The sequence below is a fragment of the Salvelinus fontinalis genome, chromosome 23, assembly GCF_029448725.1.
Source record: "Salvelinus fontinalis isolate EN_2023a chromosome 23, ASM2944872v1, whole genome shotgun sequence".
Taxonomy (NCBI): domain Eukaryota; kingdom Metazoa; phylum Chordata; class Actinopteri; order Salmoniformes; family Salmonidae; genus Salvelinus; species Salvelinus fontinalis.
The window spans coordinates 2,879,091-2,901,766 of record NC_074687.1 but is presented as its reverse complement, the minus strand read 5'-3'; the positions used below and the strand labels follow the sequence as shown (position 1 = coordinate 2,901,766).

The following is a 22,676-nucleotide window of genomic DNA, read 5'->3' as shown; positions in this document are numbered from 1 at the left end:
ATCTAAAGTACTCACATTTTCTGACCCGGTGTGTGTGTGTAAGAGAGAGAATAGGATGTTGTATAGATATTGGATATTTCATTGCTGATTATATTGTATTCAATGTAGGACTAAAATGCTAGTTAACACTGTCTGTCTGCATTTGTGTATCTGTTATATACTCTGATTCCCCCTGTCTTCCCTGTTTTCCAGGTGGAACCCTCGCTCTGTGCACCTGGAGAGGAGGACATTGGGCTCCAGGGGGCGTACTGGCTCTCTGGATGAGCTGGAGGAATTTGCTATGTCCTACGGCCCCCGTGCCCGGAGGGGCGACCCCCGTGACCAGGACAGGGACTACGACCTGGAACTACGGGGGCGAGAGCACTACCCGCCGTACCGGGACCACAGCCCCTCACGCCGTTTCCATGGAGACAGGGATGATGACTGGCACCCCCGCCGCAGCCCACCTCCGCAGAAGAAGAGGGACATGTGGGACGATCTCCCCTCTCGCCCCCACCAGCACACCCAGGGGCGGAGGGGTTACGATGACGCCTTCCTCAACAACTTATTGGAGCGCAAGGCGAGGGGGAGAGCAGGAGAGAAGGGGGAGAGAGGAAAGGGGCGGGTTGACGAGGACAGTGACACTCCCTCCAAGGGCAGTTCAAAGGGCAAGGGCAGCGACGGTTTCTACAGCCGGTCACCTACCAACAGGCCCGAGGAGGATGACCCTTTGCCTCCATACTCAGAGCTAGAGATGGAAAGGTACCGGATGGTCAACCCAACCACTGAACGTTACCGCATGGTCGAATCGCCCTCAGAACGATACAGCACCACTGACCAGGCCATGCAATCGTTCTCCTATACCCGTCCCCCTAAAGGACTGGCCCACACCATACAGGCAGGCAGAGAGGACAGGGACAACAACCGAAATATGGTGAGTTACCTGTAGGAGGGTCATGTTGAAGAACACCCTACCACTCTCAGGTTATCCCAGCTACAAGAGCTCAGAGGTAGTAAGTCCAGTAGGTCTAACAGACCACCAACTTTAAACCCATGATGGTTAGATCATCTTTATTTGTGGGTGTTGTTTTTTTAAACTATATTCAACAAAAATATAAGCGCAACATGTAAAGTGTTGGTCCCATGTTTCATGAGCTGAAATAAAAGATCCCAGAAATATTCCACATGCACAAAAAGTTATTTTTTTGAAGTTAGTCAGCATTTCTCCTTTGCCAAGATAATCGATCCAGCTGACAGGTGTGGCATATAAAGAAGCTGATTAAACAGCATGATCATTACACAGGTGCACCTTGTGCTGGGGACAGTAAAAGGCCACTCTAAAATGTGCAGTTTTGTCACACAATGCCACAGATGTCTCAAATTGAGGGAGTGTGCAATTGGCATACTGACTGCAAGAAATGTTCACCAGAGCTGTTGCCAGAGAATTGAATTGTTAATTTCTCTACCATAAGCCGCCTCTAACGTTGTTTTAGAGAATTTGGCTGTACGTCCAACTGGCCTCACAACCGCAGACCACATGTAACCATGCCAGCCCACATCCGGTTTCTTCACCTGCGGGATTGTCTGAGACCAGCCACCCGGACAGCTGATGAAACTGAGAAGTATTTCTGTCTGTAATAAAGCCCTTTTGTAGGGAAAAAACGAATTCTGATTTGCTGGGCCTGGCTCCCCAGTGGGAGGGCCTATGCCCTCCCAGCACCAACCGTGGCTGCGCCCCTGCCCGTGAAATTCATTGATTAGGTGCTAATTTATTTATTTAAATTGACTGATTTCCTTTTTTGTTCTGTAATTCAGTAAAATCGTTGAAATTGTTACATGTTGCGGTTATATTTTTGTTCAATATTTACAGTGCGTTTGGAAAGTATTCAGATCCCTTGACTTCCATATTTTGTTACGTTACAGCCTTATTCTAAAATGGATTAAAAAGTTTGTCCCCCTCATCAATCTACATACAATACCCCATAATGACAAAGCAAAAACTTTATTTTATTTTAGCAACTAAAAAAAAAACATCTGAAATTTCACATTTACATAGTAAGTATTCAGACCCTTAACTCAGTACTTTGTTGAAGCACCTTTGGGAGCGATTACAGCCTTGAGTCTTCTTGGGTAAGACTCTGCAAGCTTGGCACACCTGTATTTGGGGAGTTTCTCCTATTCCTCTCTACAGATCCTTTCAAGCTCTGTCAGGTTGGATGGGTAGTGTCGCTGCACAGCTTTTTCAGGTGTCTCCAGATATATTTGATCGGGGTCAAGTCCGGGCTCTGGCTGGGCCACTCAAGGACATTGAGAGACTTTGACCATGCTGGTCATTTATGAACATTTGAACATCTTGGCCATGTTCTGTTATAATCTCCACCCGGCACAGCCAGAAGAGGACTGGCCACCCCTCAAAGCCTGGTTCCTCTCTAGGTTTCTTCCTAGGTTTTGGGCTTTCTAGGGAGTTTTTCCTAGCCACTGTGCTTCTACACCTGCATTGCTTGCTGTTTGGGGTTTTAGGCTGGGTTTCTGTACAGCACTTTGAGATATCAGCTGATGTAAGAAGGGCTATATAAATACATTTGATTTGATTTGTCCCGAAGCCAGTCCTGTGTTATCTTGGCTGTGTGCTTAGGGTCATTGTCCTATTGGAAGGTAAATGTTCACCCCAGTCTGAGGTCCTGAGCGCTCTGGAGCAGGTTTTCATCAAGGATCTCCCTGTACTTTGCTCCGTTCATCTTTCCCTCGATCCTGACTAGTCTCCTAGTCCCTGCCACTGAAAAACATCCCCACAGCATGATGCTGCCACCACCATGCTTTACAGTCGGGATAGTGCCAGGTTTCCTCCAGATGTGACGCTTGGCATTCAGGCCAAAGAGTTCAATCTTGGTTTCTCATGGTCTGAGAGTCCTTGAGGTGGATTTTGGCAAACTCCAAGCTGGCTGTCATGTCCCTTTTACTGAGGAGTGGCTTCCGTCTGACCACTCTACCATAAAGGCCTGATTGGTGGAGTGCTGCAGAAATGGTTATCCTTCTGGAAGGTTCTCAACAGAGGAACTCTGGAGCTCTGTCAGAGTGACCATCGGGTTCTTGGTCACCTCCCTGACCAAGGCCTTTCTCCCCCGATTGCTCAGTTTGGCCGGGCGGCCAGATCTAGGAAGAGTCTTGCTGGTTCCAAACTTCTTCCACTTCAGAATGATGGAGGCCTCCATGTTCTTGAGGACCTTCAATGCTGCATACCTTGTTTGGTACCCTTCCCCACATCTGTGCCTTGAAACAATCCTGTCTCTGAGCTCTACAGACAAGTCCTTTGGGGGCTTGATTTTCGCTCTGACATGCACTGTCAACTGTGGGACCTTATAAAGACAGGTGTGTGCCTTTCCAAATCATGTCCAATTAATTGAATTTATCACAGGTGGACTTTCTACAATCTACAATCTCAAGGATGATAAATGGAAACCGGATGCACCTGAGCTCAATTTCGAGTCTTATAGCAAAGGGTATGAATTCTTATGTAAATAAAGTATTTCAGTTTTTTGGTTTTTATACATTTGCAAACATTTCTAAAAACCTGTTTTCGCTTTTCCATTATGGGGCATTTTTTAAAAGTATTTAACCTTTGTTTAACTAGGCAAGTCAGTTAAGAACAATTCTTATTTACAATGACGGCCAACCCCTAACCCGGACGACACTGGGCCAATTGCGCACCGCCCTATGGGACTCCCAATCACGGCCGGTTGTGAGACAGCCTGGAATCGAACCAGGGTCGGTAGTGACGCCTCTAGGACTGAGATGCAATGCCTTAAACCGGTGCACCACTCAGGAGCCATTATTGTGTGTAGATTGATGAGGAAAAACATTTATTTAATCAATCTTAGAATAAGGCTGTAACGTAACAAAATGTGGTAAAAGGGAAGGGGTCTGAAGACTTTCCAAATGCGCTGTATAAATCAAAACATTTTTTAACAGTATTTCATATTGATTGGTTGTTATGTGAAAAGAGAGGCGGAAAGCACTATTTTGATGTTGTAATTTAGATCAATATTTCGTAAATAATGTAGTCAAGAAAACATCCTCAAGTTTAATGCTTTATTTCAAAGGTAAAAGGTCAAATCTTAATACCAAAAATAATGCATGTTCTGTATGTGATTGTATCATGTTCTCGTGGTACTCACTCGCAGACATTATAACAGAGCATGAGCTGCATGATTGCTGTGGATTCCCACATTGCCTCACTGACCAGGCCTGACTAATCGAGCATGAGTGGCATGATTGCTGTGGATTCCCACATTGCCTCACTGACCAGGCCTGACTAGTCAAGCATGAGTGGCATGATTGCATGGTCTCTAACATGGCTCTTGGTGTTTTTCTTTTAACAGACCCCTGCTCTGAGCAGAGACTCTCTCATAGTGTGACACACCAGAGAGAACTCAAGCCTGTGCCTGCACAGCACTGCCAGCATTGAGAATCACACATCACTCACTTAAAACATCATGCATCAGCCTGGGAGTGACTAACTGATCATCCTCATCATCAACAACCTGAAGAGGCTTATCCAATAGAAAGTTTCCATCCACAGAAGGGAGGCACCTTGCATGGATCACGAGAAGACAATGGAACGTGCATTGTTTATGCATTGATTTAAGGAACATTTGGACACCATTTTGTTTGTATGTGTGTTGAGCGTAGATGCATTACATACACACCGTTTGAATTGGTATGTGTGGGTGTAAAGCATTTGTGTGAATGTGTACTGTATTGTATGTCCATATTTAGATTTATCTGTGAAACTCAAACCAAGCATTCCACAGAGCAGTCCCCCTCTCTCACCTATAAAGCACGGTGAAAGCTAGTTCCCGTGAAGTTACGCTGACAACAATGATACGATTAGGGCTATTGGTAGGGATAGATTGATAGGTATTGATTAGGTGTGGAGGAGAGCTAAGATAAGGGGTTAAAGAAAAGGAAAGCAGTCATCAAAGAAACTTCATATGATCAATTGATGTGTGTTAAGTTCAGGATTGTTTTGATCAATTCTAAACAACTATATGCCAACTTGCCATTATAATTGTAAATCCAATGCTCCCCCACGTGTCATACATTTCATCAGACTATAAGAAACATATAATAGGTGTCAATTGTGCCATGAAAAAGACAACTCAGGTTCACCTGCCTTCATTGTGTGTGTGTGTGTGTGTGTGTGTGTGTGTGTGTGTGTGTGTGTGTGTGTGTGTGTGTGTGTGTGTGTGTGTGTGTGTGTGTGTCATGTACTGTACCTACTGTAAATGTACTGTACCTACTGAGCTTGAATTTATATTACAGGTTTGCAATTGCACTGTAATAGTATTCTTTATTAGCCCACAGTATTAATTGGACATGCCGTTATTGGCCACAGGTAACTGTGTTTTGAAACTGCCATTCAGCCATAGCAGATGTTTGTATTTCACTTGTTTGACATTGATTTTGATATAAACACACTATCTTAGATTGTGCCATTGTGTGTGATTACTATGCCCTTTTATGATTGTTTACATTGGATGTGTTGCGTGTGTTTCTTATCGCAATCTATGTTAACCGCTTAATACACACACACAGTGCTTGCTCATTACTTTATTTACACACACAAACACCACAGACATAAACAGCTCTTCCAAGCCTTTTCTGTCAATTACCATTTATTTAGCACATTTTCACACATGCAGATGTGCTTTTACAACGATGTATACATCATTATCTCTTATTCCATAAGACACCAGTGACTGAAATGTCTGTCCCTTCTGAATGTGGGACAGCACTGAGCACTGGTCACTGGTCACTACGCTGACCATGACAAATAGGGTGAAACAGGAACTATAACAGGATTCTAAATTCCACCAGGATAGACCAAGATGCGTGTGTTCCAGGATGACATCACAATTCCAGAAGGGAGCTTTCGCTTCAGCATCTGGCCATGACAGGTGCAGAATACCTCTTCACTGTACGAATGGCGTACATTTAATTTATAAAGCACATTTTACAAGGTTTCTAAGCTCTACATTGGATCCAGAAGAGCTGTTGAGAGTGGAACTCAAGCTGGCCTGTCTTTGTGTTGAGTGAATAAAGCTTGACTGCATGTTGGAGAGAGAGTTGAAAAAACTATAAACACAAAAGCGCTCCTGGGCTTGTTTAACGTCACCACCCTTCAATGCTGGTACTTGGCCAAACTTTATAGTGACTGTCTACCACCAGTATGAATACAGCCTTAGAATAGAACCACATCAACAGTATCAATACAGCCTTAGAATAGAACCACACCAACAGTATGAATACAGCCTTAGAATAGAACCACACCACCAGTATGAATACAGCCTTAGAATAGAACCACACCACCAGTATGAATACAGCCTTAGAATAGAACCACACCAACAGTATGAATACAGCCTTAGAATAGAACCACACCACCAGTATGAATACAGCCTTAGAATAGAACCACACCACCAGTATGAATACAGCCTTAGAATAGAACCACACCAACAGTCCCTGAACCCCCCAGCAACAATCAAACCTCTTTTCAGAGAAGGATGATCTGCGAAATTGCTGTGAACTCCTCTCCAGTCTCCACAGTGCTGTGGCTTGGGTCTTTTCTTCCAGCATGTAGATATCCCAATTCACATGGAAATCCTGCAGGCTCCAGTGTTTTGTGTGTCTAAGGACTGTTGACATGGAATTTCCACACTGCTGAAAGTGCAAACAAGCTTGGCATTAAGAAACAAACCCTGGACAGACACTGAAGAAAGAGAACATAGCTGGGGCCACTTCATTGTAATTCGTATTGCAGAGCTGAGTAGGCTGGCTGACAGTCCACAACTACTGCACAATATGCTGAATCATCCACCTAATGTTTTAAATTAAGTTCTGGTTGCGTCAACGGTTGCATAGTACTGGAGTTCTCAAAAGGCCAAACATGAGTCACTGTGCTTGGACCCTAACTGTTCAATGTCTCTGTATTTTCTCAATTATCTGGATACATCCTTGAAATGTAATCTGATTCACATGAGACTAGATTATTCTAGATTGCCTTGCCTCAACCAGGGTAGAAATACAAGCCTACAATATGTGCTGAGGAGTATTTCTGTCTGTAATAAAGCCCTTTTGTAGGGGAAAACTAATTCTGGTTGGTAGGGCCTGGCTCCCCAGTGAGTGGGCTTGGCTGCCAAGTGGGTGGGCCTATGCCCTCCAAGGCCCACCCATGGCTGCACTGTGAAATCCATAGATTATGGCCTAATGAATTTATTTAATTTCAATTGACTGATTTCCTTATATGAACTGTAACTCAGTAAAATCTTTGAAATTGTTGCATGTTGCATTTATACATTAGATATAATCAGATGTGTGTACAAAGAAGACACATCTGATGTATGTACAGTCTGGTGTTGATCTTCAGTTGACATTAGAAAGATCGCTACTTTTACTATTCTGGGCCTATAGGAAAATATACCCGATTTTCTCAAGGTCCTCTATGTATAAAGGCATTTCCAGAGGGGGTTTATCTTAAGATAATCCATTTCAAAAGTCCTAGTTCCGCGAACTATTTGATACATTTAGGCGTTCATGTTTTAAAAACTCGTTTCCACGTGCACGAGCCTTCCATATCACTTACAAGTTTTTTTGTCTTGCACCTGTTACGGCTCGAGGTGGGGTTAGTGATGTCACCTGAAACTGGGGGATGGGATTGGGAACGCACGGATGAACTCTGCCTGGGAAAGTTGCCTCGACACCTGTAGGAGAGTAGTTTCACCACAAAAACGAGGAAATTGAAGACTTCTATTTGCATAAAATGAAGAAAATGCGCTGATGAAGCGTTGCTTCGACAAATGTTGCATGGTTTTATCAAATGAATTGTTTGTCTCGATTGACTAAAGGTTGGTCGTCTTTTAGAAACTTCCGCGTTGGAATGGTGGAGAACAAGATGGGAAATAGTATCTTGCTTGCGCTTCTGCTTGGTTTCCTGCCAACAGGTAAGGTTTTTAATCTAAAACCGCTTTAAGATACGGCTCTAACGTGTATTGGGCTTTATTACATACAAAACATAATTGACATATAAATTGTCTTGATTCTTTCCAAAATAAGCATGTTAGAATAAGTTAATAATCGACAGGTGTAAACATGACAAGGCCAACAAATCGCGGTCACGTGATCGTAGGGTGTTTACAAGTTGCCAAGCAGATGGGTGTTCAGGACAGTTAATCTACATTAACGTTGTTAGAAATTATTGTATCCGAGTACTAATATGCACTTCTGTATACAAATGAAGCAGTTTGAAAAACAGTTTCTCTTAATCATTTGAACACATCATTTTTTTCTCTTTTTTTATTTTATTTATTATTATTTTTGTACTATCCTCTCATTCTTTCTCGCAACTCTGTCTTTCAGAGGTGTTTTCTATCCAGGTGATTGTTCCTCAGACAGAGAGGAGTACGGCTCTCTTTGCCTCAGTCATCATACGCTGTGACTACTCCACCTCCGCCAATGCACAGGAAGTCCTGGTCACCTGGCGCTACAAGTCCTTCTGCAAGGACCCCGTGCTGGAATTCTACTCCACAGGTGAGATATTAAAGGACAGGTAAATGAGTGAGGGCTGCACGGACACTAGTGTAGCCCTCCTGTCTTTCCATTTACATAGTCTTCTTGTAATGGGGCTGTGGCGATTGTGATGTCAGAAATGGAACAGCAGAGTGTGTGAGGTAACAACAGGGCTGTGGAGATTGATGTCATACTGCAGTGAAGATTGTAATGTAATAATGGAACTGTGTAGTTTTATGTCATAAGGTGCTGTGGTGATTGTGATGTCAGAATTGTATAGTGATGCCATAATGAGGCTTTGAAAATTGTATGATGTCATAGTGGTACTGTTGAGATTGGGACACCAATGCGATAATGGAGATGTTGGTGTATAGTGATGTCATCATAATACTTCCATTCTCCTCCTGCTGTAGCCTATCAGGCTGCTCTGCAGCTGGGCCAGGACCCAGCCAATGACTGTCCAGACCGCCAGCGCACCATTCGCACAGTCATCCAGAAGAAGGGAACCAATGAGGCCACCCTGGGCTCTGAGTATCGGGAGCGCAAGATATCCATCCAAAACAGTGAGTGTGACCCCAACATAGTGAAAGTGACCCCAATTCTCAGATTTGTAAATGTTGCATTAAATGTTATCATGCACATGTACAGTAAGTGCTTGGGTGTGTGCACGCCCCCCTGCCCTCCACAGAGGCCGACCTGGTTATGAATGAGGTGATGTGGTGGGATAATGGTGTGTACTTCTGCTCCATTGACGCACCGGGAGACACTACAGGAGACTCAGACCGCGAGGTCAAACTCATTGTTTACCGTAAGTGACTGCAAATGTTTTTTGCTTTTTCAGGATGCGTTTAATTAACTATCCTCAATTTCACTTATGTATTTGCATGTTCCACCAATGCATTGCTCTCCTGGGGGAACCATGGGGTGTCTGTGGCGCATCATTAAAAAGCACCCTTAGGATTGAGGACCAACTGTGCAGCTAATGTGTTACACAATAGTGGGTCATGTTTTATTATTCCATAACAATTTATTCATATATTTTTTAACACCCTTTTTTCCCCCAAATTTCGTGGTATCCAATTGTCCCATCGCTACAACTCCCATACGGACTCGGGAGAGGCGAAGGTCGAGAGCCGTGTGTCCTCCGAAACACGACCCCAGCCAAGCTGCACTGCTTCTTGACACAATGCCCGCTTAACCCGAAAGCCAGCCGCACCAATGTGTTGGAGGAAACATGGTACACCTGGCAACCGTTTCAGCGTGCACTGCGCCCGGCCCGCCACAGGAGTTGCTAGAGCGCGATGGGAGAAGGAAATGCCGGCCTAACCTGGACGACGCTGGTCCAATTGTGCGCCGCCTCATGGGTCTCCCAGTCATGGCCGGCTGCGACACAGCCTGGAATTGAACCAGGATCTGTAGTGACACAGCTAGCACTGCGATGCAGTGCCGTAGACCACTGCGACACTCGGGAGGTCCTTCCATAACAATGTTAACTTCCTCCAATTAATTAGAGGTTCATAGGTTCTCTATGTATAACATGCATTCAACAAACTGTACACCATGTAATGGCCTATTTTGAATAAGATGTAATGTCACTTGCATTCTATCAGTGTAGAGACTTGGCGCTGTTGTCTGTGTGGCACTTTAAATACAATGTGAGTAACACAGCAAATAAAATGACATTGGCCAATCCCAAATCAACTCCACTATTCACTTCTGTAGATCTGAAAGTATGGCATAGGTACAGTATAAACAAAATGATAGTAGCTCCAACACCGCATGCAGCGGAGGCACGCGTCAAAACACAAATCGAAGTGAGAGGGGGGAAGGGGTCAATTTGGGATTCTGCAAAAAATGTGGCAAAGAAATTTACTTCATATCCTGAATAGAAAGCCTTATGTTTGGGTCAAACACAACACATTACTGAGTACCACTCTTCATATTTTCAATCATGGTGGTAGCTTCATCATGTTATGGGTATGCTTGTCATCGGCAAGGACTAGGGAGTTTTTTTAGGATAAAATAAAACGGAATAGATCTAAGCACAGGCAAAATCCTGGAGGAATACCTGGTTCAGTCTGCTTTCCAACAGAGACCGGGAGACACTCACCTTTCAGCAAGACACAAGCCCAAGTTGCTTACCAAGACAACATTGAATGTTCCTTAATGGCCTAGTTACAGTTTTGACATAAATCAGCTTGAATATCTATGGCAAGAGTTGAAATTGGCTGTGTAGCACAGATCAACAACCAACTTGACAGAGATGGAAGAATTAAAAAAATATATATAATTTGCAAATATTGTACAATCCAGATGTGTTAAGCTCTTAGACATACCCAGAAAGACTCACAGTTGTTATCGCTGTCATTTTCAATAAATGGGCAAAAATGTTTTGGGGTATTGCGGGTGTAGAGAAGATTAGAGAATTATTATTTTTCTTGAGTTCAGACTGTAACACAACAAAATGTCAAATATGTCACTTGGGTATGAATACTTTCTGAAGTCACTGTATGTGTCCTACATGACCTCTTGACCTCTGTTCCAGATTGGCTGACGGTGCTGTTCATCATCATCGGGGCTCTGCTGCTCATCATGCTGTTCTGTATCTGCTGTTGTCAGTGCTGCCCCCAGAAGTGTTGCTGCTACATCCGCTGTCCCTGCTGCCCACAGACCTGCTGCTGCCCTGAGAAAGGTACCACACACACACACACACACACACACACGGTCGAGCGCACACATACTCATAGTGATACGCTTATTCACACCTCTCCCCTCCCAAGTGGTGATGCAGCACAGGATGATACGAGAGGCCCAGAAGGCCATGGTCCCCTGGATGCACGGGCAGCCTATCTACGCCCCCATCAGCAACCACTCCTCCCAGGGCAACCCAGCGATGTACTCAGGTCAGTCTTATAATGGTGCTAATGTTGTACCCAGCATGCTGTGAAACTATCTACTGAACTCCGGTCAATGTTATAATGTTGTACCCTCAAGGTGCTCCCAAAGAATGTAAGAGAGGTGATGTGCCACCTTGTGGACTGGCTGTGCCACTATGTAAATAGAGAAATGAGAATCTCTGACCCCCCCCCCCCCCCCCTGGCCGTACTCAGCAGCACCACCTTAAAAAATCCTGGGGAGAACCCTGACCATCCATGCTGTGAAACGATCTGCTGGTCTCAGGTCAGTCTTATAACGGTGCTAATGCTGTGTGATTCGCTATGTCTCCAGGCTCGTTCTCCGATGGGTACCCTACCAAGCCCAACTTTGCCATGGCCCCGATGGGCCCCTTGCCCCTCCAGCAGCAGCCTCCCCCTATCCCCCAACACCACATGCCCCAACACCAATACGGTATCCACCACGGTAACGGCAGCGTGCACGGCGGGAGCGCGCACGGCACCAACCAGATGCTGGACTTCCTGGAGAGCCAGATGAGGGGGGTTCACAGCCAGATACCCCCTCCCCCTCATCAGCACTTGTCCCCCCAGGCCCACCAGTACCAGCCCCAGGGAGGCCCCCAGGGGGTCCCCTTCACGGCCGGCCCCCCCAGCATGCTGTCTGCCCTGGATGAGATGGGGATGAGGGGGGTGGAGAGGAGAGTGATCACCTTGCCCCCTATCGTCCAGCGGGTTCCCAGTTTCTCCTCTCGCAGGGGGACTGGAGGGGGAGGAGTGACCAGTGGTGCACCCAGAATATCCAGCCAATCCAGCGGCAGCACCAACCGCACTGGGGGTGGCGGCGGTGGGCATTACAGTGACAACCGGCGTGACAAACACTACTCCACCCCTTCGCGACAAGGCATCCTGCGTAGCTACAGCGATGAGTCAGACTGGGACGACCGGAGGGGAGGGCCGAAGAGGGAGGGGCAAGGCTCGGCCGGGAGGAGGACGGGGGGGTCTGGGTCGGCGCCGCGGTCCCGTAGTCGTGACGACATGATGGAGGAGCTGCGTCGGTCAGCCCTTGCCAGGCAAGACAGGAGCCACTCACCTCCTGCCCGTCGACAACGGTCCTGGAGCTCGGATGAGGAAGACAGCAGGAGGGGAGGGAAAAGGGGAGGCAAGGGGAAGCTGTGGCCAGAGAAACCCCCCAGCTACTCCTCCATCGAGATCCAGCAAGGCAACAGGAGGAACTACGACCGCTACTCAGTAAGAAACAAACACGAGTCCTGATGTACGACTCACACCCATATAACATTGTTTACTCACACATACAGATCAGGATCGTACTGTCCTGTAACAGACACTGCACAAACAGGAGGGAACACACACATCCACAGACATTCACATGCACTCATTTTAACACACAAATGTCAACACTACTGAACACCCTCTCTCTCTCTCCCTCTCCCTCTCTCTCTCCCCATCCCTCTCTCTCTCCCTCCCCATCCCTCTCTCTCTTCCCCCCCATCCCTCTCTCTCTCTTCCCTCCCCATCCCTCTCTCTCTCTTCCCTCCCCATCCCTCTCTCTCTCTTCCCTCCCCATCCCTCTCTCTCTCTTCCCTCCCCATCCCTCTCTCTCTCTTCCCTCCCCATCCCTCTCTCTCTCTCTCCCTCCCCATCCCTCTCTCTCTCTCTCCCTCCCCATCCCTCTCTCTCTCTCTCCCTCCCCATCCCTCTCTCTCTCTCTCCCTCCCCATCCCTCTCTCTCTCTCTCCCTCCCCATCCCTCTCTCTCTCTCTCCCTCCCCATCCCTCTCTCTCTCTCTCCCTCCCCATCCCTCTCTCTCTCTCTCCCTCCCCATCCCTCTCTCTCTCTCTCCCTCCCCATCCCTCTCTCTCTCTCTCCCTCCCCATCCCTCTCTCTCTCTCTCCCTCCCCATCCCTCTCTCTCTCCATCTCTCTCTCTCTCTCCATCTCTCTCTCTCTCTCCATCTCTCTCTCTCTCTCCATCTCTCTCTCTCTCTCTCTCCATCTCTCTCTCTCTCTCCATCTCTCTCTCTCTCTTTTCCAGGATAAGAGCTCTCGTAGTGGTACCAGTGTGGTGATCTGAAACCTGTCTGTCTGAAACCTGCCTGCCGGTCTCCCTTTTCCTCAGTGTAAACTGATGGTTTGTGTCTCCACAAACTGTTTGTCGGTCTGTCTGTCTCCACAAACGGCCTCTGTCTGTCTGCCTTTGGACGAGAAGTGACACAGTGGAAGAGAAGTTAAGAAAATTGGTTGTAAACCTAAAGGATTATTAAGCGTAATTCAGAGTCCAGAGACGCGATAGTCCGGCATCCCATTGTGACAACTAGGGGGCTCTGAGACCACTGCCCAAACGAGCATCTGCCCAAAATTCCCAACCAACACGGCTCTGCGTACGCATCCTATATTAATTTGAATGTGTTGACAATTGGAGAAATAGCTTGAGCCACGCTGAGAAAAGTATGAAAGTTAATGTTCCAATATTCTAGATCACGCATACACGTTTTGGACTCTGATAGACGCTATAGAATTTATTGTAATAAGGTGACTCGGGTGCCTTTTATACATGTACAAGCATAGAGGTTAAACAGTACTTATGTAATATTGTGCTATACTTTATATAGAATGGGATTGAAGGGCAAGGTGTGGAGGGAGGGCTAGAATACCGGAATCTTAAGGCACATATTTTACCTGTTGAAATCCGTGAATTTTTTTATTTTAGAATACTTTTTTTAAATATTTACATAATTTACCTATAAGACAATGTAAAACACAGCACTATCAATTGTAAGAAATATTATTAGTTTTTTTATTGTACATTTCATCAAGTGTGTATCTGTTTTCTTATTTTAAATAGTTGTATACAATGTTTTGTTGTAGATTCTGTAGTGTGTGACTGTTTCTTGTTCAGTTTTCCTCAAGTGCCTCTGTCTGTTTACAGTTGTATTTTAGTCGGTGGTGGGATAAATGATTCCGTTGGTCTTGTACTTGGGATTTTGTACTTGGGATTTAAATGAAATCATCATTCACCTTGCTTTGAGTGGCATGTTCGAGTCTTTGTTCTACAGTACCAGTCAAAAGTTTGGACACACCTACTCATTCCAGGGTTTTTCTTTATTTTTACTATTTTCTACATTGTTGAATAATAGTGAAGACATCAAAACAAATATGGAATCATGCAGTAACCAAAAAAGTGTTAAACAAATCAAAATATATTTTATAATTGAGATTCTTCAAAGTAGCCACGCTTTGCCTTGATGATAGCTTTGCACACTGTGGCATTCTCTCAACCAGCTTCACGAGGTACTCACCTGGAATGCATTTCAATTAACAGGTGTGCCTTGTTAATTTGTGGAATTTCTTTCCTTAATGCTATTGAGCCAATCAGTTTTGTTGTGACAAGGTTGGGTTGGTATATGACAGATGGAGATGCATTAGTTAAACAAAGTGTCTGCTAAGTGTGTAGACTTTTGCATTAAAAAAAAAAAAAGAACACTTTTTAAATAAAATAGTTTGAGAACTTTATTTTTCATAAAGACATTTATCTTCACTGGTTCCTCAGAGGATATTATAAACTAATAATACACTGAACAAAAATATAGACGCAAAATATAAAGTGTTGGTCCTATGTTTCATGAGCTGAAATAAGATCCCAGAAATTTTCCAGACACACAAATGTATTTCTCTCAATTTTTGGAGACAAATTTGCAGTTGTGGAAAAAGTACCCAATTGTCATACTTGAGTAAAAGTAAAGATACCTTCATAGAAAATGACTCGAGTGAAAGTCACCAAGAAAAATACTACTTGGCTAAAAGTCTAAAAGTATTTGCTTTTAAATATATGTGAGTATCAAAAGTATAAATAAATTCAGATTGCTTATAATAATAAGATCAGTGTTATTTTTTTACGGAGAGCCAGGGGCACACTACAACACGCAGACATTTTCAAACTAGGCGTTTAGTGAGTCCTCCAGGTCAGAGGCAGTAGGGGTGACCAGGGATGTTCTCTTTCCTGTCCTGCTAAGTATTGAAAATGTAACAAGGTCTTTGCGGTTTCAGGGAAAATGTATGGAGTAAAAAGTACATTCTTTTCATTAGGAATATAGGAAAGTGAAACATAAAAAGTAAAGTACAGATACCTAAAAAAAACTACTTAAGTAAAAATATTTTAAAGTACTACTTAAGTATTTCAAATCCAATTTTATTGGTCAGAAACACATGGTTATCAGATATTATTGCGAGTGTAGCGAAATGCTTCTGCTTCTAGATCTGACCGTGCAGCAGTATCTAACAGGTGATATCTAACAATTCCACAACAAAACCTAATAAACACAATCTAGTAAAGGAATGGGATGAGAATATATACAGTTCAAGTTTACATACTTAGGTTGGAGTCATTAAAACTCGTTTTTCAACCACTCCACAAATTTCTTGTTAACAAAACTATAGTTTTGGCAAGTCGGTTAGGACATCTACTTTGTGCATCACACAAGTACTTTTTCCAGCAATTGTTTACAAACAGATGATTTCACTTATAATTCACTGTATCACTATTCCAGTGGGTCAGAAGTTTACATACACTACGTTGACTGCCTTTTAAACAGCTTGGAAAATTCCAGAAAATGTTGTCATGGCTTTAGAAGCTTCTGATAGGCTAATTGACATGTACCTGTGGATGAATTTCAAGGCCTACCTTCAAACTCAGTGCCTCTTTGCTTGACATCATGGGAAAATCAAAAGAAATCAACCAAGACCTCAGAAAAAAAATTGTAGACCTCCACAAGTCTGGTTCATCCTTGGGAGCAATTTCGAAACGCCTGAAGGTAGCACGTTCATCTTTACAAACAATAGTACGCAAGTATAAACACCATGGGACCATGCAGCCGTCATACCGCTCAGGAAGGAGACGCGTTCTGTCTCCTAGAGATGAACGTACTTCGGTGCGAAAAGTGCAAATCAATCCCAGAACAACAGTAAAGGACCTTGTGAAGATGCTGGAAGAAACAGGTACAAAAGTATCTATATCCACAGTGAAACAAGTCCTATGTTGACATAAACTGAAAGGCCGCTCAGCAAGGAAGAAGCCACTGCTCCAAAACCGCCATATAAAAGCCAGACTACGGATTGTAACTGCACATGGGGACAAAGATCGTACTTTTTGGAGAAATGTCCTCTGGTCTGATGAAACAAAAATAGAACTGTTTGGCCATAATGACCATCGTTATGTGTGGAGGAAAAAGGGGGAGGCTTGCAAGCAGAAGAACACCATTCCAACCGTGAAGCACGGGGGTGGCAGCATCATGTTGTGGGGGTGCTTTACTGCAGGAGGGACTGATGCACTTCACAAAATAGATGGCATCATGAGGGAGGAAAATTATGTGGCTATATTGAAGCAACATCTCAAGACATCAGTCAGGAAGTTAAAGCTTGGTCGCAAATGCGTCTTCCAAATAGACAATGACCCCAAGCATACTTCCAAAGTTGTGGTAAAATGGCTTAAGGACAACAAAGTTGAGGTATTGGAGTGGCCATCACAAAGCCCTGACCTCAATCCTATAGAAACTTTGTGGGCAGAATTGAAAAAGCGTGTGTGTGCAAGGAGGCCTACAAACCTGACTCAGTTACACCAGCTCTGTCAAGAGGAATGGGCCAAATTCATCCAACTTATTGTGGGAAGCTTGTGGAAGATTACCTGAAATGTTTGACCCAAGTTAAACAATTTAAAGGCAATGCTACCAAATACTGATTGAGTATATGTAAACTTCTGACCCACTGGGAATGTGATGAAAGAAGTAAAAGCTGAAATAAATCATTCTCTACTATTATTCTGACATTTCACATTCTTAAAATAAAGTGGTGATCCTAACTGACCTAAGACAGGAGATTTTTACTTTGATTAAGTGTCAGGAATTGTGAAAATCTGAGTTTAAATATATTTGGCTAAGGTGTATGTAAACTTCTGACTTCAACTGTAAGTGTAAAATATATGGATGAGCTGTGACAGAGCTGCTAAGTTGCAATAGAGTTTGCAATAGATTTAAGAACCTATTCTTATTTACAATGACAGCCTAGGAACAGTGGGTTAACTCTTGTTCAGGGGCAGAACGACAGATTTTTACCTTGTCGGCTCGGGAATTAGATCTAGCAACCTTTCGGTTACTGGCCCAACACTAACCACTAGGCTACCTTCCGCCACTAGTAAAGAATAGATAGTGAAGGATACAGTGTATACATATGAGATGAGCAATGTGAGATATGTAAACATTCTTAAAGTGGCATTATTAAAGTGACTAGTGTTCCATTTTATTAAAGTGGCCAATGATATCAAGTCTGTAGGTAGGCAGCTGCCTCTCTGTTATAGTGGTGAATGTTTAACAATCTGATGGCCTTGAGATAGCTGTTTTTCAATCTCTCTGTCCCAGCTTTGACGCATCTGTACTGAACTCGCCTTCTGGATGGAAGCAGGGTGAACATGTAGTGGCTCGGGTGGTTATTATCCTTGATGATCTTTATGGCCTTTCTGTGACATTGGGTGTTGTAGGTCTCCTGGAGGGCAGGTAGTTTGCCCCCGGTGATGCGTTGTGTAGACCGCACCACCCTCTGGAGAGCTCTGTGGATGTGGGTGGTGAAGTTGCCGTACCAGGCGGTGATACAGCCTGACAGGATGCTCTCAATTGTGTATCTGTAAAGTAAGTGAGGGTTTTCAGTGACAAGCCACATTTTTTTCATCCTCCTGAGTTTGAAGAGGCACTGTTGCGCCTTCACCACACTGTCTGTATGTGTGGACCATTTCATTTTGTCGGTACGTGTACACCGAGGAACTTAAAACTTTCCACCTTCTCCACTGCTGTCCTGTCGCTGTGGATAGGGGGGTGCTCCCTTTGCTGTTTCCTGAAGTCCATGATCATCTCTTTTGTTTTGCTGACATTGAGTGAGAGGTTATTTTCCTGACACCACACTCTTGAGGGCCCTCACCTCCTCCCTGTAGGCTGTCTCGTTGTTGTTGGTAATCAAGCCTACCACTGTAGTGTCGTCTGCAAACTTGATGATTGAGTTGGAGGCGTGCATGGCCATGCAGTCGTGGGTGAACAGGGAGTACAGGAGAGGGCTGAGAACGCACCCTTGTGGGGCCCCAGTGTTGAGGATCAGCGGAGTAATGTTGTTTCCTACCTTCACCACCTGGGGGTGGCCCGTCAGGAAGTCCAGGACCCAGTTGCACAGTGCGGGGTCGAGATCCAGGGTCTCAAGCTTAATATGAGTTTTGAGGGTACTATGGTGTTGAATGCTGAGCTGTAGTCAAATAAAAGCATTCTTCCATAGGTATTCCTCTTGTCTAGATGGGATTGTTTAGTGTGATTGCGATTGCATCGTTTGTGGACCTATTGGGGCGGTAAGCAAATTGGAGTGGGTCTAGGGTGACAGGTAGGTGGAGGTGATAGGATCCTTGACTAGTCTTTCAAAGCACTTCAAAGTAAATTTGTTCAGTTCACTTTACACCACTGAAAATTTGTTTACATCCTTGTTGGTGAGCATTTCTCCTTTGCCAAGATATGCCACACCTGTCAGGTCAATGGATTATCACAAAGCTGGTTAAACAGCATGCTCATTACACAGGCACCTTGTGCTGCGGACAATAAAAGGCCACAGATGTCTGATGTTTTGAGGGAGTGTGTAATTGGCATGCTGACTACAGGAATGTCCACCAGAGCTGTTGCCAGATAATTAAATGTTAATTTCTCAATCTTTAGCCGCCTCAACTTCATTGTAGAGAATTTGGCAGTACATCCAACCGGCCTCACAACCACAGACCGTGTATGGCGTTGTGTGGGTGAGCCGTTTGCTAATGTCAGCGTTGTGAACATAGTGCCCCATGGTGGCGGTGAGGTTATGGTATGGGCACACATAAGCTACGGACAACTAACACAATTGCATTTTATCGATGGCAATCTGAATGCACAAAGATACCGTGACGAGATCCCAAGGCCCATTGTCTTACCATTCTTCCACCACCATCACCTCATGTTTCAGCATGATCAAATCAAAGTTTATTTGGCACGTGCGCTGAATACAACAGGTGTAGACCTTACAGTGAAATGCTTACTTACAGGCTCTAACCAACAGTGCAATTTTTAAGTTAATTATGCACAGCCCCTTTGACACTTCTCTGTATGTAAACAAATTTGCAAATCAGCATTGAAAAAAGGCGAAAAATTTAATTTGTTCCACCTGAGCGAGTCTGACTACAAGTCAGAGACCACTATGATGACACATCAAATGGGTTTGATGGATCGTGTGAAAAGAGCAGGAATAGGCTTTTGTAGGCTACAGTCCAAGCTATGTCTTCCAATGGTGTGACTGCTGTCAGCATCCAAAGATTATCCAACGTGAATAAACTCTTGGAGGTAAGGATGACAGCAGTGGTGTAGTCTGAACCCTACAATGGTTTAATTCAAGAAGTTGAAGCTGCCTATAAATCATTGTTTTTGAAACTAGTCACCACAATCACCTCATGTTTCAGCATGATCAAATCAAAGTTTATTTGGCACGTGCGCTGAATACAACAGGTGTAGACCTTACAGTGAAATGCTTACTTACAGGCTCTAACCCAGTGACAGGGCTCTTGCAACAGCTGCACACGGTGGATCCCAGCCTATGGAATAAAAGTGGGGCTTTTATTGCTCAATCTAATACATGCTGATAAAACATTTTTTTTGTCCATAGGCCTAATGGACATATGTTCAAACTCGCACACTTTTGATAGACTTAAAGGGGCAATCTGTAGTTGCTTTTGGATGTATAATTTACATATCTCCATTGATAATTGAAAAATATAATTTATAAATGCCTCATGAGGTTAGTTGTCACACTCCATGAGAACCCAGAACATGATCTTGTTTTTCTCCTATGTTTGTAAACATTGTATAGCCTCATAAAATGGTTAAAACAAATTTGATATCATGGATGGTCAGTCCTTGCATCCATACTGTAGCTCTGTCTATTAATCTGAACACTGGTTACATTTCTCCAGGCCCATCCCTCAGCTTTTTACCAAAACAGAGGCGGGGGCAACTGTTTTCTTCTTGTTTCATCTGTCGATTTGCACTCTAAACGGCTGCATGTTATCAAGATATCAAAGTTCCAACAAAAAGTTAAACAATAGGCCTATAGCAAATGCAGCATATGGCATTCATTTTTCACATGTAAATAGCACTTTTCAGTAGTGCTCAAAGCATGCCATTCCATGAGCGCAGCATTTATTTTTCAACTCGAATCAATGAGCCCAATCTGTCCTCCATGACAACAAAATCATAAACAACAGAGTAGGTCTGGCTAAATCCTTAGTTTTGGGGTTATTCTCAGGTAAAAACAATGACTATACTTCCATATTTCCAAGTCCCTTTCTTGAAGATCAAGGGGTATAACATTTATTGGAATGACTGGAATTCTGATTGACTTTGGTTTTTAATGTAAAATATATAATTTAATTGTATTCGTATATGTAGTAGAAAGCGATGGGTTAGAAGAAGCCTACATAACCATCCCAGAAAGTAAAACTGAACGTCCATGTATGGCTAGCTATGTAAACTTGAACATTGATTTATCCTGCAGTAGATGTGGTTCAATTGGTAACAAGCATTTTTTGTCTTCTAATGCCTCTTAAGGGAAAAGTAATCTAAAAGTAACTTAATGTAATCATATTACGTTACTAAGTTTGGGTAATCCAAAAGTTGCATTACTAATTACCATTTTGGACAGGTAACTGTAAAGGATTACATTTAGAAAGTAACCTTCCCAACCCTGCTTGCGACATAATGTACATTAGATTCAAATGCGAGTAGAGTTATTATATTTGCCCAGCAAATTCATTCTTTGTTCAGTACTTCTCTGCAGGGCGGTGCACTCCTTGGAACGTCTGCACTAATTCTCAATGTCTCTGGGTGTAACAGAAATCTAAATCCGGAGATTCTTGTTGTAAGCAATAACATCTGGCTGGTGACTCAGCATTGCAGACTGGACCAGAAACGCCCTAGCAGGGCAATAAAGTACCATATATAACTGGGAAATATAATTTTGTCTAAGGGAGTTAAAAAATAACTTAACAGAGATGGATTTGACTGTCTTCTGTCATTTCTGTCATATGTTTTTCGCCCGCACTGCAGCGGTCTGTATGACCATAATTATGACGGCAAGATGTAGTGTGTTTTCACAGTTATTTTACTTTTGTTTTATCTATTTCACTTGCTTTGGCAATGTAAACATACGTTTCCCATATCAAATAAGCCTCTAAATTTAATTGAATAAATAGCATCTATTTAATTCAGTTATGTGGACATGATCAAATATACTCCTACGCTAGTACTCTATTTAAAAGGAAGGGTTACAACTATGGCAATGGTGACTACAGTACACAGAAACAGGAGGGAGGAGCGTAGAGTGGGGGGTGGAAGGGAGGGTCCAAAATATTTTTGTGTGGCTACGATCTTCCATGAGCAACATTTTGCTTAACACGATTGGTCGGCGGTGACAAAATGGGCGGTTCTACAGGAAAGCGAACGCCTACGGTCTCTGGTGAAAGCGTCAACATCAAATAAACTTGTATCAGCTGTTTAGACCATTCTACTCACATCCACTGATAAAAAGTCAGCGACGAAGAGAGACCATAGTCTGCTACCCCAACCCTAAAAGGATTGAGATTTTTTCAGATAGGAACTCGAGGGCAGCGTCAAACCGTATTCAGGTAGCGAGCGACGCAGTTTGTTTTGTAAATAAATCAATTTCTGTGTGCAGTGTGCTGTTGTCTATATTTGGAGATTCAGCTATAACGTTACATTGCTCAACTATAGTAGGCCTACGTGGAACATTATCCTGCCCATTAGGATGGATACTGGTAAACACTGAATTTACAATGCCAGCAGCATCGTAACATCTGCTGTTTGTGTTTAATTAAATATTTTGCCTCACCTAGCCGTAAAGTGATATATTCAATGCCTAACGTCGTTAACTATATGTGGAGGGCAACCTTGCTGAACTTGATTAGGCTATGCATGTTGCATGCATGGAATTCTAGGTCGTCTGTCTTGTGATTTAGGACAAGTCATCATCGTCAACCGATATGTAACCATGGCAGCGCTTGACTTGGACAGGAGCTCACGGTTGCTGAGTACAGGCATTTCAACATTTCTACTGCTTCATCTCCTGTTCCTCTTATAGTATATTAGCTCAAAAGTATTGTGGA

The 22,676-nt window shown here is 43.8% G+C and overlaps 3 protein-coding genes across 8 annotated transcripts in view; all 3 read left to right on the top strand.

The window, feature by feature from the left end:
* The window catches only part of LOC129820704 (immunoglobulin-like domain-containing receptor 2), a 28,470-nt gene extending 23,006 nt beyond the window's left edge, over positions 1-5,464 (top strand). For all 3 annotated transcript variants that reach the window (XM_055877576.1, XM_055877575.1, XM_055877574.1), the window contains 2 exons: positions 193-913; positions 4,359-5,464. In XM_055877576.1, coding sequence (XP_055733551.1) covers positions 193-913; positions 4,359-4,394 — 757 coding nt within the window. In that variant the 3' untranslated portion in view covers positions 4,395-5,464. The remainder of the gene's footprint in view (positions 1-192; positions 914-4,358) is intronic.
* A 2,209-nt stretch (positions 5,465-7,673) lies between these two features.
* On the top strand, positions 7,674-14,474 carry ildr1b (immunoglobulin-like domain containing receptor 1b). The gene is made up of 8 exons (XM_055877573.1): positions 7,674-7,976; positions 8,392-8,562; positions 8,955-9,104; positions 9,230-9,349; positions 11,087-11,233; positions 11,322-11,444; positions 11,770-12,683; positions 13,488-14,474. Exons 1-8 carry the CDS (start codon positions 7,853-7,855, stop codon positions 13,524-13,526), a joined length of 1,788 nt encoding a protein of 595 aa, XP_055733548.1. The 5' UTR covers positions 7,674-7,852; the 3' UTR covers positions 13,527-14,474.
* Positions 14,475-21,971: 7,497 nt separating this feature from the next.
* The window catches only part of LOC129820702 (NADP-dependent malic enzyme-like), a 30,056-nt gene continuing 29,351 nt past the window's right edge, over positions 21,972-22,676 (top strand). Inside the window, exons 1-2 of one of the 4 annotated variants that reach the window (XM_055877570.1) lie at positions 21,972-22,178; positions 22,530-22,601. In XM_055877570.1, the coding sequence (XP_055733545.1) occupies positions 22,562-22,601 (40 nt within the window). In that variant the 5' untranslated portion in view covers positions 21,972-22,178; positions 22,530-22,561. The other 3 variants (XM_055877572.1, XM_055877568.1, XM_055877571.1) reach the window with 3 other exon arrangements.

Excerpts from the sequence above, each read along its gene's own strand:
- ildr1b (XM_055877573.1), top strand. The coding sequence starts at position 7,853 with ATGAATTGTTTGTCTCGATTGACTAAAGGTTGGTCGTCTTTTAGAAAC. Across the intron at positions 9,350-11,086 it reads GGTCAAACTCATTGTTTACC|ATTGGCTGACGGTGCTGTTC; the intron begins GTAAGTGACTGC and ends CCTCTGTTCCAG. Across the intron at positions 12,684-13,487 it reads GGAACTACGACCGCTACTCA|GATAAGAGCTCTCGTAGTGG; the intron begins GTAAGAAACAAA and ends TCTCTTTTCCAG.